The 17,170-nt window shown below is 42.9% G+C and overlaps 1 protein-coding gene across 1 annotated transcript in view; it reads right to left on the bottom strand.

Annotated features, from left to right (window-relative positions):
- Positions 1-15,014, bottom strand: part of LOC117490555 (A disintegrin and metalloproteinase with thrombospondin motifs 2-like) — a 45,497-nt gene extending 30,483 nt beyond the window's left edge. Inside the window, exons 1-6 of the mRNA XM_034140322.1 lie at positions 14,939-15,014; positions 9,475-9,935; positions 7,564-7,756; positions 3,454-3,557; positions 3,158-3,241; positions 1,003-1,086 (exon numbers count right to left, since the gene is read on the bottom strand). Of these exons, the coding sequence (XP_033996213.1) occupies positions 1,003-1,086; positions 3,158-3,241; positions 3,454-3,557; positions 7,564-7,756; positions 9,475-9,935; positions 14,939-15,014 (1,002 nt within the window). The remainder of the gene's footprint in view (positions 1-1,002; positions 1,087-3,157; positions 3,242-3,453; positions 3,558-7,563; positions 7,757-9,474; positions 9,936-14,938) is intronic.
- Positions 15,015-17,170: the final 2,156 nt, after the last annotated feature.

Genomic DNA, 17,170 nt, shown 5'->3' with positions numbered 1-17,170 from the left:
CATGGCGAATACAGTCGCTGGTTTATTTATGTCTGTATAGGCCGTTGTTGTGAGTGTGGACGGTCGGAGCATATACTGCGTTAGCTTAGCCAATCTCCATTTAGAAAACACGCATTTTAAAAGGTTTTTCGCCTGCCGTCTGTCTGCAGACTTGACAAAGCATTAATTCATGGTTTTTACTAACCGGTATCAGTATGTTGTTACTTCGGCATCATTTTGAAACGTGTATTACAATTAAATCACGGTCAAATATGTCCATCTTGTTGTAGTTGTAGCCCCCTTGCCAGCGATGCTCTCTCTAGTTTAGCATACTCAGCCCGACTCAGCCTCGTTGTCTCTGGCCCTAGACCCATGATTTTATGAGGCCAGAAAAACTGTGAATTAGGACCCACCGGCCGGTACTAGGCCAAGTGGAAACGCAACCAAAGACGGGCCGCTGACGTCACAGCCCTCTTAAACCGTGCTCCGCGCTGTAGTGGAAACGCGGCATTAGTTCACTAGCTGACATGCTACACTTTTGGACGTAAGTCCTCTTCATCGCTCTGTGCTGGGAACATCTGGAAGCTCCATCCCTGAGGATCTGGGTAAAGGAACCTCTGGGTAGTGTTGGTTCCTCTCTGTACCACAGGGACCTTCTGAGTCACACAGGGACCTCCTGAGTCACACAGGGACCTCCTGAGTCACACAGGGACCTCCTGAGTCACACAGGGACCACCTGAGTCACACAGGGACCACCTGAGTCACACAGGGACCTCCTGAGTCACACAGGGACCTTCTGAGTCACACAGGGACCACCTGAGTCACACAGGGACCACCTGAGTCACACAGGGACCTCCTGAGTCACACAGGGACCTCCTGAGTCACACAGGGACCTCCTGAGTCACACAGGGACCTTCTGAGTCACACAGGGACCACCTGAGTCACACAGGGACCTCCTGAGTCACACAGGGACCTGCTGATTCACACAGGGACTTGCTGAGTCTCTTACAGCAGAGTTTGTACCTTGGATGGAGACAGCATGACGATCCGGACCAGCACTACGTTGATGTTGGCGCCCAGAGAGTGATCCTGATAGATCTCATTAACCTGGATCACAGAGGGGGGGGGGCACACATTACTCCATCTGAACATCTACTCTGAAAACATAAATGTTCCTGTACTCATGAAGAAACATCTTCAGTAACAACACATGCAGCATTTAGAGAACATTCAGCAACTTGAGGAGACATGGCAGCGTTTACTAAAAGCTGCAGAAACCAAACGCTGAAGAAGCTCAGAACACAACGGAGACCAGGGGACACTAAAGAGTGGCGCACACAGCTGGAGACCAGGGGACACTAAAGAGTGGCACACACAGCTGGAGACCAGGGGACACTAAAGAGTGGCGCACACAGCTGGAGACCAGGGGACACTAAAGAGTGGCGCACACAGCTGGAGACCAGGGGACACTAAAGAGTGGCGCACACCTTATTGTGGGGTTTCCTAAGTCTATTGAACTTTTTAAATCTCAGCTAAAAACTCACCTCTTTGCACTGGCCTTTAATACTAGTTGAACATTACATTTTTACATTTGTATGTGTTTTTTAAAATATTTTTCTAGTTATTGTGCTTTTTATCATGTTTTTAATTATTGTTTTATTATTGTACTCCCATTGTGTTATTTAATATGTATTGCCTGTACAGCACTGGTCAACTGAAGGTTGTTTTAAATGTGCTATATAAATAAATAAAGATTGAGATTGAGATTTCCTGTTGTTCCGGGTCATGGTGAAGTCTTCGGCTCAGAGACCAGACAGAATCAGGTTTCTGGTTCTAACTTGGCATTGACCCCCTGCTGGGTGACCTTTGACCCTCAGCAGCCTGGACCCCCCCCCCCATCATAGAGAGGTAATAAATCCACTTTGTGTCCAGCTGAGACGCGACTCACGGAGGAAGTTCAGCCGGACTTTGGTTCAGATTACAGTTTTTATGGGTTGGTTAGACGTGCAGTACGTTTACCCTCCACCAACATGCTGCATATCTAAACATCTGACTGTTTCTCTACCCCCCCCCCCCCCCCCCCCCCCCCAGGTGTCCTTTACCAGGTAAACATTATTCATAAAGCTGCTGGATTTCTCAAATGATGTTTTTGAGGCTCGTCTGTATTTCTGGGTGTTGCTGATCCTTTGTCTCGGAGGTTCTGAGGCTCTCTGTGCAGCTGGACTTTGGATTTCATGACGCATTAGTTAAACGTCCAGATGTTTTCTCTGATGTCCTCCTGTATCCTGCAGAGCTTTAGAAACACAGCGATCTGACCTGGGAGCATCTGGATTCTGTCTGAGAGCTTTATACCCCCCCCCCCCTCTCTGAGGACGAGGCCCACACGCTGTCCTCAGCACAGACTGCAGACCAACATGGGGCTCACTCTCTCTAAAGACTTTGCAGAGAAGTTTTTCTGGATGTCTGAGGAGAGGAATCTGTCTTCAGATCCACAATGTTTAGTTTAGTTAGATCTGGACCAACTTGTTAATGAAAGACCTGTGATTAAACACTCAGTAAATGCTTTCTTTATACTCCAGTTCAAGCTCCTTCTCTGTTCTTGAATCAGAAATCAGGCCGAGGAGAAGTCTGTACGGCGGACCTGAATCTCTATGAACGTTGATTTGTGTTATTGTGGGTATACAGGTTTGATTTACGGTGCTGTTAGTTTAAAATAATAAAGATATGTTAGTTAGTCTCCTGTCAAATCCACCAGCTGTTTCCTCTCACGTACTGAGAGTTATACCATCTGGTTCCAGGGCCGGTCCGGAGCCACATTGCAAACCAGTTTTTCGTGGCTCTCAGCCCAAAAACTGGTTTAACTGAAGCCCAACGATCTGCTCGGCCTGCACCGAGAACTGGAGAGTCGTTGCACTGACATCAAAAACATACTAATCCATATTATCTGTGACTCTCCTCTCTGCTACAGGGCTCTGAGCGGCGGAGCAGAAACTGGTTCTTAAGAGGCTCACAAGTTGAACGAACTGTGAATCAGACGAGCCCACAGAACTGATTTCAGAGAAGAGGAACATCTGTGAGTTCTGTGGACGTGGCAATGGAGGTTACTCCCTCCTGACTAATGAGGCGACGTTATCCACTTTCACCACAGAATTAAGAATCTGAGCATGTTTCCACTCACTATGTTCATGAGAGTCAGGAGATATTTCTGAATGTGGTCTCGACCGTGGAAGAGAAGAACGGAATAATCCACTGCTAACAAAACCTGCAGGAGGAAACAGAAGAAGTCAATCAGTTCATTCAACAGTTCATCAACCACTTCTAAAACTGTTCATCAACCACTTCTAAAACTGTTCATCAACCGCTTCTAAAACCACTTCTAAAACTGTTCATCAACCACTTCTAAAACTGTTCATCAACCGCTTCCTAAAACTGTTCATCAAGCACTTCATCAACAGTTCATAACTCTTTATTTACCTCGATGTTGAACTCTTCGGCCTCTTCGATGTAGCGCCGGTGTCGAGTGGATCTGGATCCGGTCCAAACGTCCTGTGTGAGGTTCAGAGAGCCTAACAGAGGACCTGCAGGGACACAAAGACCAACTTCACTCTGCCTGTCCTCAAAGACCTTTATGAGGACAGTATCTCAACAGGGGGTGTAAAAACAGATCAAGCAGTGAAGAAACAGGAAGTCATGGAGACGACCAAAAACCAAGATGGTGAGGTTGCGTCCACAAACCGGAGGGGGACGTCCCTTTTGTTAAACAGTTTGTGGATAGTCAGGCTTAACGATGATCATTGTCTGAACGATCCTGACTCTAACCGTCCTCACTGATTAAAACCTTCCCGTTGTTTCCTGTTGATCAGTCTCTAACCGGCTGAGTCACGGTGGACCGGAGCACAGAAACAGATGTTTCACTTCTGCAGATGTGTGGTTCATATATATATAAACATTTATGACTGAACGTTCTGTAGGTTAATGACCCGGCCAGTGAATACTGAAGCTGTAATGAGGTCTCTTAAACACTCATTGTCAGAAACTATTAGCTATTCTGCTTCGAGCTGCCTAGCTTTCAGTTAGGGGTTTTAACGTCAACGCTTTGTTTCTGTTTAATGTTCAGGTCTTCAAGGTGGAAGGAACTAAATCATCTGTGTTCCTGAGTTATATAAAGAAGTGTGTCGTGTTGTTATGAACATGTGTTTCTGTGTTAGAAACATAAGCCTGTGTGTGTGTGTGTGTGTGTGTGTGTGTGTGTGTGTGTGTGTGTGTGTGTGTGTGTGTGTGTGTGTGTGTCTGCAGGATGAGTTGATCTGAGGTGACGTAAACTGTGGGGAAGAGAAACAGATCCAGACGAGAAGCTGAACTATCCGTCAACTCACACAAACTGCAAAACCACCAAACTCTGAAACTCTGCTGCCACGTTGCAGTGTGTGTGTGTGAGTGTGTGTGTGTGTGTGTGTGTGTGTGTGTGTGTGTGTGTGTGTGTGTGTGTTGTAAAGCTTCCGTCTTCCCTGCCAAGTTTCCTGGAGCAGTTTCTGTGTTTTTAGTTTGATCATCTCTTTCTGCAGCTACACTGAGAAAAAATACACCTCTGATATTCACAACCTCTACTGTGACACTGCACTGCCTCCATGTTGCTAAATATACATCACAACAACACAACAACACAACAACACAACATCACAACAACACAACCTACAGTTAAAGAAGGATCTGAGGAAAGTGTTGATTGTGGGAGAGGCTTCAAGCTCACATTTGAACCCAGATAGCTAGAAAAACTTTGAGAATAAAACATAAATTGATGCTGTTTCATCCGCTGCTGGGTGAATGTTCCTCGGAGATCATAAATAATGACACGACTAAACTTCATCACATCCAACATTAGCCTCCTTTAGCTTAGCAGTGGTGACGTGAAGTCATGTGACCGTGCTGTAGTTCATTTATAGCCCAACATTAGCCACATTTAGCTTAGCGGTGGTGACGTGAAGTCATGTGACCGTGCTGTAGTTCCTTTATAGCCCAACATTAGCCTCTTTTAGCTTAGCGGTGGTGACGTGAAGTCATGTGACCGTGCTGTAGTTCCTTTATAGCCCAACATTAGCCTCCTTTAGCTTAGCAGTGGTGACGTGAAGTCATGTGACCGTGCTGTAGTTCATTTATAGCCCAACATTAGCCACATTTAGCTTAGCGGTGGTGACGTGAAGTCATGTGACCGTACTGTAGTTCCTTTATAGCCCAACATTAGTTCTTTACTTCAGAAATCATAAAGTGGTGTTAAAGGTCCCATGTCTTGGCCATGTCTACTGATCATAGTTCCATTGTTGAGGTCTACTAGAATAGATTTATATTGTGCAATTTTCCAAACTCACATTGGTTTCTCATACAGCATCTCTGTAAAGTATGTGTATTCCAACCCAGTTTCACGGCATTTCGTGTTATTAGTCACGAAATTAATTGAATCTATTGATTCGTGTTCACCAACACGATTTTCACCTTTTTTTCGTGTCACACAGAACGATTTTAAATGCAATGTATTTCTATTGGTAGTATGTTTCGTGCCTGCAACACGTCTTTTTGTCCGGTCGGGTCTTGGAAGACCAGAAGCTGTGTGGTTCATAAAAACATGTTCTTACTCAATATCTTACCCTAAGCCTAACCCTATCCCTTTTATTTTAAATTGTATAATGTCTGAGTTTTTTTGCCATCAGTGAGGAAAAGAAATGGCTCAGAGCCTCAGAATACTGAAATCTGTATTTTATGTCATCTTTTTTTCCTTCTAATTTGTTATTATTTGGTGCAGGCACGAAACATACTACCAATATAAATACATTGCTTCTAAAATCGTTCTGTGACAGAATACTTAAATCTGTATTTTTTTAAATGTCTTTTTCCTTCTAATTTGTTATTATTTACATTGCTTTTAAAATCGTTCTGTGTGACACGAAAAAAATGGCGAAATCGTGTTGGTGAACACGAATCAATAGATTAATTTCGTGACTATAACACGAAATGCCGTGAGACTGTGTTGTGTATTCACTCTCTGTCCCAAACGGCTTGTTGGAGCTCTTGCCCCCCCTCCCTGTGAGCCCAGTGTGCTCTTATTGGTAGCGACGTTGAGAGGCTCGTTGCTGCTCCTGCAGCTGCTGCAGGAGCAGACAGGCTTCCGGGTTGGCGATACAGCGAGAACAAGCGAAACTCATCCTGAGCACACACAAACACTCACAGCCGAAGTAAAAACAATAAGTGTGGCTTGATATTGAGTAAGACAAAGGTTTATAACGCTGTGAGCATGGGTCTGCGGAGAGCATTTCTCCACGATCCCAACGTAGTAGCCCGAAAAACGTTTACCCATTTAAACAGTCGTGGTAGATACCTTGTTTGTTTTAAACATCATAAATACACAAACAACAATGAGCTGATTGTGGATTACAGGAAGCAGCAGAGAGAGGGACACGCCCCCATCGCCATCAATGGGACTACGGTGGAGAGAGTCAGCAGCTTCAGGTTCCTTGGGGTCCACATCACTTTGTTTCGTGAAAGGCTGGCAGAGGGTGTTCACACGTCACAGTACCCAGGAAGAAAATGAGAAATCTCCAACGAGGCGTTTTGGGGAGGTGTTAGAGTTTTACTCGCTACAGGGTGTACTTTGAGGGTTTGTGACTCTGCAGACCGTTTACATGCATAAAAACCTTCATAACACAAGGGGACGGGTAATAACCGGAAAAGCATGACATGGGACCTTTAATATGTGGAGATTATCCTGCTGAATTAAACGTTTGTTTGACTCGGAGATCATTTTTTACATGATCCAAAATCACATGGAGGAATCCCATTGGACCAGGAGATGCTGCCTTCAGGGTCACTCTGTAGGAAGTTAGTTTGAAAAGAAGAGAGTACTGTGAGATTATATTTGTAACTTGCTCTATCGAAATCAGTCGCATTGACCGAAGACACATTTTGAGTTGTATACACTGTTGGAAAGAGGAGATTCCTGGCTTTCTAATGATATCAAGATTGTTTTTGTACTCCAAAGATTAAGCAAAATATGTCACATTATATAATGACTGTCATCATGTTGAGAAAAAGGCCTTCAAAGTTTCCTCTTCTCTGGAATCCATCGATCTGATTGATTATTAGCTAATAAATGATCAAAGTAGTACGGAGGGAAAATATTTTCACTTGGATTACTGGTCTGGAGGAAGCTCGCGAGTGTGTGTGTGTGTATGTGTGTGTTTGTGTGTCTACGTGTGTGTGTGTGTGTATTTTTGCGTTTGTGCGTATTGTGTTTGTTTCCCGGGGAAACACTCAGGAGAAACACCGGCTGTTGTTATGCCTGCTGTGACGTCAAGTTACTCCGTTCTCCGCCTGTAATTATGTCGTTACAAGCTTCAAAGTTGTATTTATCATCTGGATTTGCCGAAACGAGTTTAATATTCTGAAAGCCAAGACTTTGTTTATTTGAAATCAAACAAAACACCCGAACCCCGAAAAGCTATTTTTTTACGCAAATCCACGTTTATTTTGAAACGAGCCATTGAGACTTCCGACTGATTTCCATAGAGCGGGTCACATGTGAGATGAACTCACCTCGGAGGAAGTCTTCAGCTGTTTGATTGACAGCTGGTTGTTTCTTAATGATGGCCGACGAGCGATAAACGATGTGTCGTCTTCCTTCTTCTTCCTCTTCCTCTTCCTCTTCCTCTTCTTCTGCTCTTCCTGTCCTCCATCGATCCAGCGGCTCGATGAAGAACTCCTCCTCACCCGTCCGGATCATCCCGGCCTGCACATTAAGAGAGTCAGCGTTAATGAAGAAGATCATTTGTGAAAAAAACAACATCATATCTGACTCATTATTGAAGCGATTAAATGTTGTTCATAAAGTGCTGTAGGACACAGCAACACAGCAGCATGTAGGACACAGCAGCATCTAGGACACAGCAACACAGCAGCATGTAGGACACAGCAGCATGTAGGACACAGCAGCATGTAGGACACAGCAGCATGTAGGACACAGCAGCAAACCCTTGATGAGTTTCTGCTGTGTCCTACATGTAGTCAGAGTATGTGTTTAATATGTTAGTGTGCTTTAAGTCACACGAGGCCACAGCAGAACCCTCTTCTCTTCAGTCTTTGAACGCCTCTCATCCTTCCTCCACATCTGGATTCACTCAGTCCGCTGTAAGAAGTGACGGTGATCTGTTTCAGCTCTGCCATGTTTTACACTGTTTGCTGTCCTTTCTCTGATCGCCTTTCACATCTGTGTTCCTTATTTCATAAACACTATATATACACTACATGGACTGAAGTGTTTCTTCACCTACACATGAAACTACAGGAGCTTTTATCCCATTCCTAATTCTTACATTAATATGAAGTCGGTCCTCTTGGCAGCTCTAACAGCTTCCACTCTACTGGGAAGGCTTTCTATCAGATTTTGGAGTCTGTCTGTGGGACGCACATTCATATTTTTTCTCGAACACTTTACTTTTTCCTCAAAATTGACTTTTTTCTCAAAATTGATCCTTTTTTGTTAGAAATACATTTTTCCCAGAATTTTGACTTTTTCTCAAAGTTGACTTTTTTCTTAGTTTCACTGGAACTAAGGGGCCTAGGTCAACCCCAGTTGAACCACCCCATAGCATTATCACACAGTGAAACATCTGTACAGGGAAACATCTGTACAATGAAACAGTGAAACATCTGTACAGTGACACATCTGTTCGGTGACACAGTGAAACATCTGTACAGTGAAACATCTGTACAGTGACATATCTGTACAGTGACACAGTGACACATCTGTACAGTGACACAGTGAAACATCTGCACAGTGACACATCTGTACAGTGAAACATCTGTACAGAGACATATCTGTACAGTGACACATCTGTACAGAGACACATCTGTACAGTGACACATCTGTACAGAGACACATCTGTACAGAGACACAGTGAAACATCTGTACAGTGACACAGTGAAACATCTGTACAGTGAAACATCTGTACAGTGACACATCTGTACAGTGAAACATCTGTACAGTGACATATCTGTACAGTGACACATCTGTACAGTGACACAGTGAAACATCTGTACAGTGACACATCTGTACAGTGACACATCTGTACAGTGAAACATCTGTACAGTGACACAGTGAAACATCTGTACAGTGACACATCTGTACAGTGAAACATCTGTACAGTGACATATCTGTACAGTGACACAGTGAAACATCTGTACAGTGACATATCTGTACAGTGACACATCTGTACAGTGACACATCTGTACAGTGAAACAGTGAAACATCTGCACAGTGACACATCTGTACAGTGAAACATCTGTACAGTGACACATCTGTACAGTGAAACATCTGTACAGTGACATATCTGTACAGTGACACAGTGACACATCTGTACAGTGACACAGTGACACATCTGTACAGTGACACAGTGAAACATCTGCACAGTGACACATCTGTACAGTGACACATCAGCTGCCACCTACCAGCCCGTCACAGTTGCTGATGGCGACGGACGCGTCCTCCATGTTGGTCACGTCTCCCGTGTAGAAGCAGTTGGCGTCTTCTATCGGCTGAGAGTGTTGTCGCCCTGACTCCTCCCACTCCATGGTGGCGGCGGGGGCCAGCAGGCGGGTGTTCGGACGCAGCCTCAGGTGCAGATTCCTGCCGAACACCGTCACGTTGTAGAAGAGCTCTGCCTCCTGCTCCCCGGGACCCCGCCCCCTCCATCCACGGCCTCTCTGATTGGATGGTGAGGCATATGTGAGCGGGGCATGGTGTGAAGTGGGCGTGTCTGTTTGTCTGTGGTTGTTAACGTCAAAGGGCGTGTCGTCTGTGGAGGGGGCGTGTCTTCTGGCGGAGACTGATGCAGACAGGAAGTGGCCCTCAGCGTTCGTCCTGATTGGACGAACGACAGCGAAGTCTGAGAGCACCTGATGGAGAGAGGCTGAGAGAGAGACACTGTGTTTACCACCATACTTTAATATATATATATATATGTTAATGCGAGTCACAGGTATACACAGAGGAGGGAGAAGTACTCAGATCTTGTACTTTAGTTAAAGTAGAAGTAGTCATTGTGCAGATTGGTCCATTTCAGAATAATATATATGATATGTTTTATAATGATTGATCATTAAAGTGTTCTCAAAGCTGGTAAAGGTGCAGCTAGTTTGAATAAATTGAAAAAATAAACACATTACAAGTACCTCAATACAATATTTAAGTAAACGTACTTACTTTAAACCACTAGATGTAAACACTAAAATAAAATACTACATGATAATAATAATAATTGATCAGTTGTTATAAATGTGGAAACAGTCATAAATACCTCTATAGCCAGGGGTGCACATAACTGGTACGCAGGTACGCATGCGCGGCAACAATCTGAAATGCGTACCGTCACATGTGTCACAAAGCGCATTCGCGTACCGACGTAAATGTGAAGTCGGTCTCCGTGTGCACAGACAGGGCTGCTGAGGCGCTGTCCTCCGCTGACGCCACCCCCCCCCCCCCCGTTGACAATCGTCAGAAATTGGAGTACCAAACACTGACTCCAGGTACTCATCTGAGTACCTCACTGAGAAAGTTGTGTGCACCCCTGTCTATAGCAACCCAGTCTCACGGCATTTCGTGTTATAGTCACGACATTTAATCTATTGATTCGTGTTCACCAACACGATTTTCCCCTTTTTTTTCGTGTCACACATGTCACGATCTGTCTGTGTTGTGTTTTGTCTTGTCTAGATCTGTCTTTGGTTTCCTGTTTTATTTTGAAAAGTGTTCACCCCCCGTCTTGCCTGTTGCTTCCTGTCTGTGTGTTCCCTCCTACCTGATTACCTGATTGTGTTCACCTTGTGCCCCTGTGTTTTCTCCTCCCTCCTCACCTGTTTCTTGTTTGTTTCATTAGTCCTGTGTGCATTTAGGTTCAGCTTTTTCTGTTAGTCTTTGTGAGATCCTTGTTTGTTGTTGACTGTGTTCACAGGGGAGAGCTCTGTATGTTACTTGTAGCCTTGAAATAAAGGTATTTTCTGTTAAATCTGCATTTGGGTCCTGCCTGCTTCGTTCAACCCCGACAACACAGAACGATTTTAAAAGCAATGTATTTCTATTGGTAGTATGTTTCGTGCCTGCAGCACGTCTTTTTGTCCGGTCGGGTCTTGGAAGGTTCATAAAAACATCTTCTTACTCAATATCAAGCCACGATTATTGTTTTTTATTTTAAACCATATAATGTCGGACTTTTTTTGCCGTCAGTGAGGAAAATAAATGGCTCAGAGCCTCAGGATACTGAAATCTGTATTTTCTTAAATCTTTTTGTCCTTCTAATTTGTTATTCTTTTCTAAATAACACACTGTTATTTACTCAACAATAACACACAATTATCCATGTTTTTATTTATTTGTTTAATTCTATAATCTCTGGCTTTGTTGGCGTCCGTCAGGAACTGAATTTCAAAATAAAGTAACCGGAAACAGATACACAACCACTGAACTGATTACCCAAGATCCTCAGCTATGGTTTAAGCTCGGTGATTGGATTGTTTAGCCGCAATGCACGTTGGGATATGGTGTTTATGCGATATGAAATCCGAAAAACATTTAAAAAAAAAAGAAAATAATACTTTAAATAAAAACAAGGATAATTGTGTGTTATTGTTGAGTAAATAACAGTGTGTTATTTAGAAAAGAATAACAAATTAGAAGGAAAAAAAGATTTAAAAAATACAGATGTCAGTATTCTGAGGCTCTGAGCCATTTCTTTTCCTCACAGACGCAAAAAAGGTCCGACATTATACGATTTAAAATAAAAACAATAATCGTGGCTTGATATTGAGTAAGAACATGTTTTTATGAACCCCACAGCTTCCGGTCTTCCAAGACCCGACCGGACAAAAAGAAAAAATGTGTTGCAGGCACGAAACATACTACCAATAGAAATACATTGCTTTTAAAATCGTTCTGTATGACACGAAAAAAAGGGGAAAACCGTGTTGGTGAACACGAATCAATAGATTAAATTTCGTGACTATAACACGAAATGCCGTGAGACTGGGTTGTCTATAGACACACCACATGTTTGATTCTGAAGTTATTCAAAGAGACCTAAATATTAAAACATCTGGAACAGAGAGCCAATCAGAGCAGAGCAGTGACATGTGTGTGTATATGTTGGTGTTTGTGTATGTATGTGTGTGTGACCCCTGACCTCCGCAACCTCAGACAGAAATACATCAGCCTCTTTCCTCATTAAATCACTGCACACACACACACACACACACACACACACACACACACACACACACACACACACACACACACACACACACACACACACACACACACCACACACACACACACACACACACACACACACACACACACACACACACACACACACACACACACACACACACACACACACACACACACACCCTGGATGATGAAATATGATCTGAATCCCTCACATTCCTCAGACGGCACAGCGTATAAACAGAGAGATTTATGGGAAAAACGTGGAGAGGAAAGTTTTCTGAGTCAGAAGCGCTTCCATGTGAAGAGAGTCTGGGTTATGGAAACATTTCATGAACAAGAAGAAGCTGAAGAGTCATTTCACAATATGCTTTTAATATCTGTAAAATATCATCTCAATCACACGAGGAAACATCCTCACAGCTCAGTCTGCAGTATGTAGCGTCTCTACTTTAAAGAGTCCTCTCCTGCTGATGTTCAGGTGTATATCAGTATGTAGTGTCTCTACTTTAAAGAGTCCTCTCCTGCTGATGTTCAGGTGTATATCAGTATGTAGTGTCTCTACTTTAAAGAGTCCTCTCCTGCTGATGTTCAGGTGTATATCAGTATGTAGTGTCTCTACTTTAAAGAGTCCTCTCCTGCTGATGTTCAGGTGTATATCAGTATGTAGTGTCTCTACTTTAAAGAGTCCTCTCCTGCTGATGTTCAGGTGTATATCAGTATGTAGTGTCTCTACTTTAAAGAGTCCTCTCCTGCTGATGTTCAGGTGTATATCAGTATGTAGCGTCTCTACTTTAAAGAGTCCTCTCCTGCTGATGTTCAGGTGTATATCAGTATGTAGTGTCTCTACTTTAAAGAGTCCTCTCCTGCTGATGTTCAGGTGTATATCAGTATGTAGCGTCTCTACTTTAAAGAGTCCTCTCCTGCTGATGTTCAGGTGTATATCAGTATGTAGTGTCTCTACTTTAAAGAGTCCTCTCCTGCTGATGTTCAGGTGTATATCAGTATGTAGTGTCTCTACTTTAAAGAGTCCTCTCCTGCTGATGTTCAGGTGTATATCAGTATGTAGCATCTCTACTTTAAAGAGTCCTCTCCTGCTGATGTTCAGGTGTATATCAGTATGTAGTGTCTCTATTTAAAGAGTCCTCTCCTGCTGATGTTCAGGTGTATATCAGTATGTAGCGTCTCTACTTTAAAGAGTCCTCTCCTGCTGATGTTCAGGTGTATATCAGTATGTAGTGTCTCTACTTTAAAGAGTCCTCTCCTTCTGATGTTCCGGTGTATATCAGTATGTAGCATCTCTACTTTAAAGAGTCCTCTCCTGCTGATGTTCAGGTGTATATCAGTATGTAGTGTCTCTACTTTAAAGAGTCCTCTCCTGCTGATGTTCAGGTGTATATCAGTATGTAGCGTCTCTACTTTAAAGAGTCCTCTCCTGCTGATGTTCAGGTGTATATCAGTATGCAGTGTCTCTACTTTAAAGAGTCCTCTCCTGCTGATGTTCAGGTGTATATCAGTGTGTAGTGTCTCTACTTTAAAGAGTCCTCTCCTGCTGATGTTCAGGTGTATATCAGTATGCAGTGTCTCTACTTTAAAGAGTCCTCTCCTGCTGATGTTCAGGTGTATATCAGTATGTAGTGTCTCTACTTTAAAGAGTCCTCTCCTGCTGATGTTCAGGTGTATATCAGTATGTAGCATCTCTACTTTAAAGAGTCCTCTCCTGCTGATGTTCAGGTGTATATCAGTATGTAGTGTCTCTACTTTAAAGAGTCCTCTCCTGCTGATGTTCAGGTGTATATCAGTATGTAGCATCTCTACTTTAAAGAGTCCTCTCCTGCTGATGTTCAGGTGTATATCAGTATGCAGTGTCTCTACTTTAAAGAGTCCTCTCCTGCTGATGTTCAGGTGTATATCAGTGTGTAGTGTCTCTACTTTAAAGAGTCCTCTCCTGGTGATGTATATGTATATATGTATATCAGTAGTGTCTCATCACACTGACTGAAATACCATCACACTGACTCTACTGACTGTACTACCATCACACTGACTGTACTACCATCACACTGACTGAACTACCATCACACTGACTGAACTACCATCACACTGACTGAACTACCATCACACTGACTGAACTACCATCACACTGACTGAACTACCATCACACTGACTGAACTACCTTCACACTGACTGAACTACCATCACACTGACTGAACTACCATCACACTGACTCTACTGACTGTACTACCATCACACTGACTCTACTGACTGTACTACCATCACACTGACTCTACTGACTGTACTACCATCACACTGACTCTACTGACTGTACTACCATCACACTGACTCTACTGACTGTACTACCATCACACTGACTCTACTGACTGTACTACCATCACACTGACTGAACTACCATCACAATGACTGTACTACCTTCACACTGACTGTACTACCATCACACTGACTGTACTACCATCACACTGACTGTACTGACTGTACTACCATCACACTGACTGAACTACCATCACACTGACTGAACTACCATCACACTGACTGAACTACCATCAAACTGACTGAACTACCATCACACTGACATCACACTGACTGAACTACCTTCACACGTTGTTAAGCAGACTTTGACTCCTGTTTCTAATTGAATATGTTATATATGTTGACTGTAAAACACAGCCGGCTCACCTGTTTCCTCAGAGAGGGAAGCGACGCTCTGCAGCAGAAACACTGTTATTAGAAATCCAGAAGAAAACTGATCCATCCTGAGAGAGACGCTGAGACGAGTGAGAGGGAGAGAGAGGAGCTGCTGCTCACTATCTCCTCCCACACACACACACACACACACACACACACACACACACACACACACACACACACACACACACACACACACACACACACACACACACACACACACACACACACACACACACACACACGCACACACACACACACACAAACAGTACCTGTTTGTGTCCACTAGATGGAGGCAGTGTTATTAAATGTGTTTCTGATCCACACTAGTACTACAGTTCTTCTATCAGTGGCATTTTTAAGAGTACTAGTACTACAGTACCTCAAGTACTAACCAAGACGGTAAAAGTTGACAGTCATCTTCTAAAATCGCAAATTCAAAACCAACAAAAACATTCATTAATTTAAAATAATTGTTATCATCTGTTTATTTGTATGAAATCAGATAAATTACAAACATTGAACAGATTATCAATAAAATCCTCCAAAAGATCACAGAGTTGAACAGGTTCAGGTGTTATGAATTAGAAATCTCATTTTATCACTTTATTAATCCAATAATTAACATCTGGCATCATTTATATCATCACACATTAAAACTGACACCAGCTACATGAGAACAAATTAACATGTATGTACAAAGTGATTTTTAAAGTCAACAAATCAAAGTGTTTATGAACATTAATATCAACATGTTCAAAACCTAATCAGGAATCAATAACTTCTTCAAAGTTCAACAAATGATCAAAAACAACAAGAGCATAAGAATATGAACCCATGGATATTGAGTTATAAATGACAGGATGTTAGTTATGAATACTTTTCCCATAGTGCCTCTAGAACAGGGGTGGGCAATTATTTTTTACAAGGGGCCACTTCAGAAACTCGAGCTGTGTTGGGGGGCCGAATCAAAAATAAGTTGAACTTAATTCTGCTCAATATACCAATACTGAAAAGGTGTTTTACAGTATGTTAAAGATAAGAAATGAATCAGCTTTATACAAAAAGAAATGAGTGCTTTTGATTTTTGTTTTTTCAGTTAATTTGACTTGTTCAGTGAGAAAAATCCAGTCTGTCTTGGGCTTGAACAAGTGCACGGAAATCTGGTTCAATGTCTGAGGTGGATATGCGAAGGACAGCTGAGAGGTGATCATCAGTGATAGAGGATCTGTATCTGGATTTGTTGAACTTCATCACTGAGAATGTCTGTTCACATATGTAGGTAGATCCAAAGAGGACCCTCATCTTCTGAGCACGTCTCCTGATGTGTGGAAAGTTCTCCTCTTTCAGGGAAGAGTAAAACTCAGGCAGTGAGACTGACCTAAAGTGCTCTGACAGAAGTGTGTCAGACTGCAGGTCAATGAGTTCAAGCTGAACATCACTGGGTGCATCATCCACATGGCATGTAAATGGGGAAAAGATCATGTTCATTTCATTCTCAACTGTTTTGAAGTCTTTAAATCGCCTTGAAAACTCACCATGCAGTGCTTCTAACATGGATGAGTACCTCTGGAGGTGATCAGCTGATGGTGTGGCTTCCTTCAGTGTTGGCAAGTGCGTGAGAATGTTGTCCTCCATTTGGCTTGAGAGAAGCTGCAGCTTTCTCATGAAAGCCTTCACTGCACTGTACATGTCATGCACAAAAAGGCCCTTGCCTTGCATTTTGACATTTAGTTCACTCATTAGTGCAGTCACATCTACAGCAAAACCAAGGTCTGCCATCCAGACTGCATCTGAAAGCTGTGGGATGTCGTTTCCTTTCTTCACACAGAAGTCTTGAATCTCTTCTCTCAGGTCCCATACTCTTTTCAGCACTTTGCCCAGGCTGAGCCACCTGACAGCTGCATGGTAGGGTATGTCACGATGTTCAGTCTCACTTTCCTCCAAAAGTGCAACAAACTGTCTGTGATTCAATGCTCTTGCCCTGATGAAGTTAACTATTTTAGTTACAACATCAACAACATGGTTAATTTTTAACACTGACTTACACAACACTTCCTGATGTATAATACAATGCAAAAATACCTATTTCTGCTCAGGGTTAATTTCTGTCACTTTATCCTGCATTCTCTTCAATAGTCCAACATTTTTCCCTGTCAGATTTGGACAACCATCCGTTGTCACGCCTGCCAGCTTGTCCCATTTCAGTCCCAACTTTTCCAC

This window comes from Trematomus bernacchii, unplaced genomic scaffold (genome assembly GCF_902827165.1).
Source record: "Trematomus bernacchii unplaced genomic scaffold, fTreBer1.1, whole genome shotgun sequence".
NCBI lineage: Eukaryota > Metazoa > Chordata > Actinopteri > Perciformes > Nototheniidae > Trematomus > Trematomus bernacchii.
This window is presented reverse-complemented; position numbering and strand designations above follow the sequence as displayed.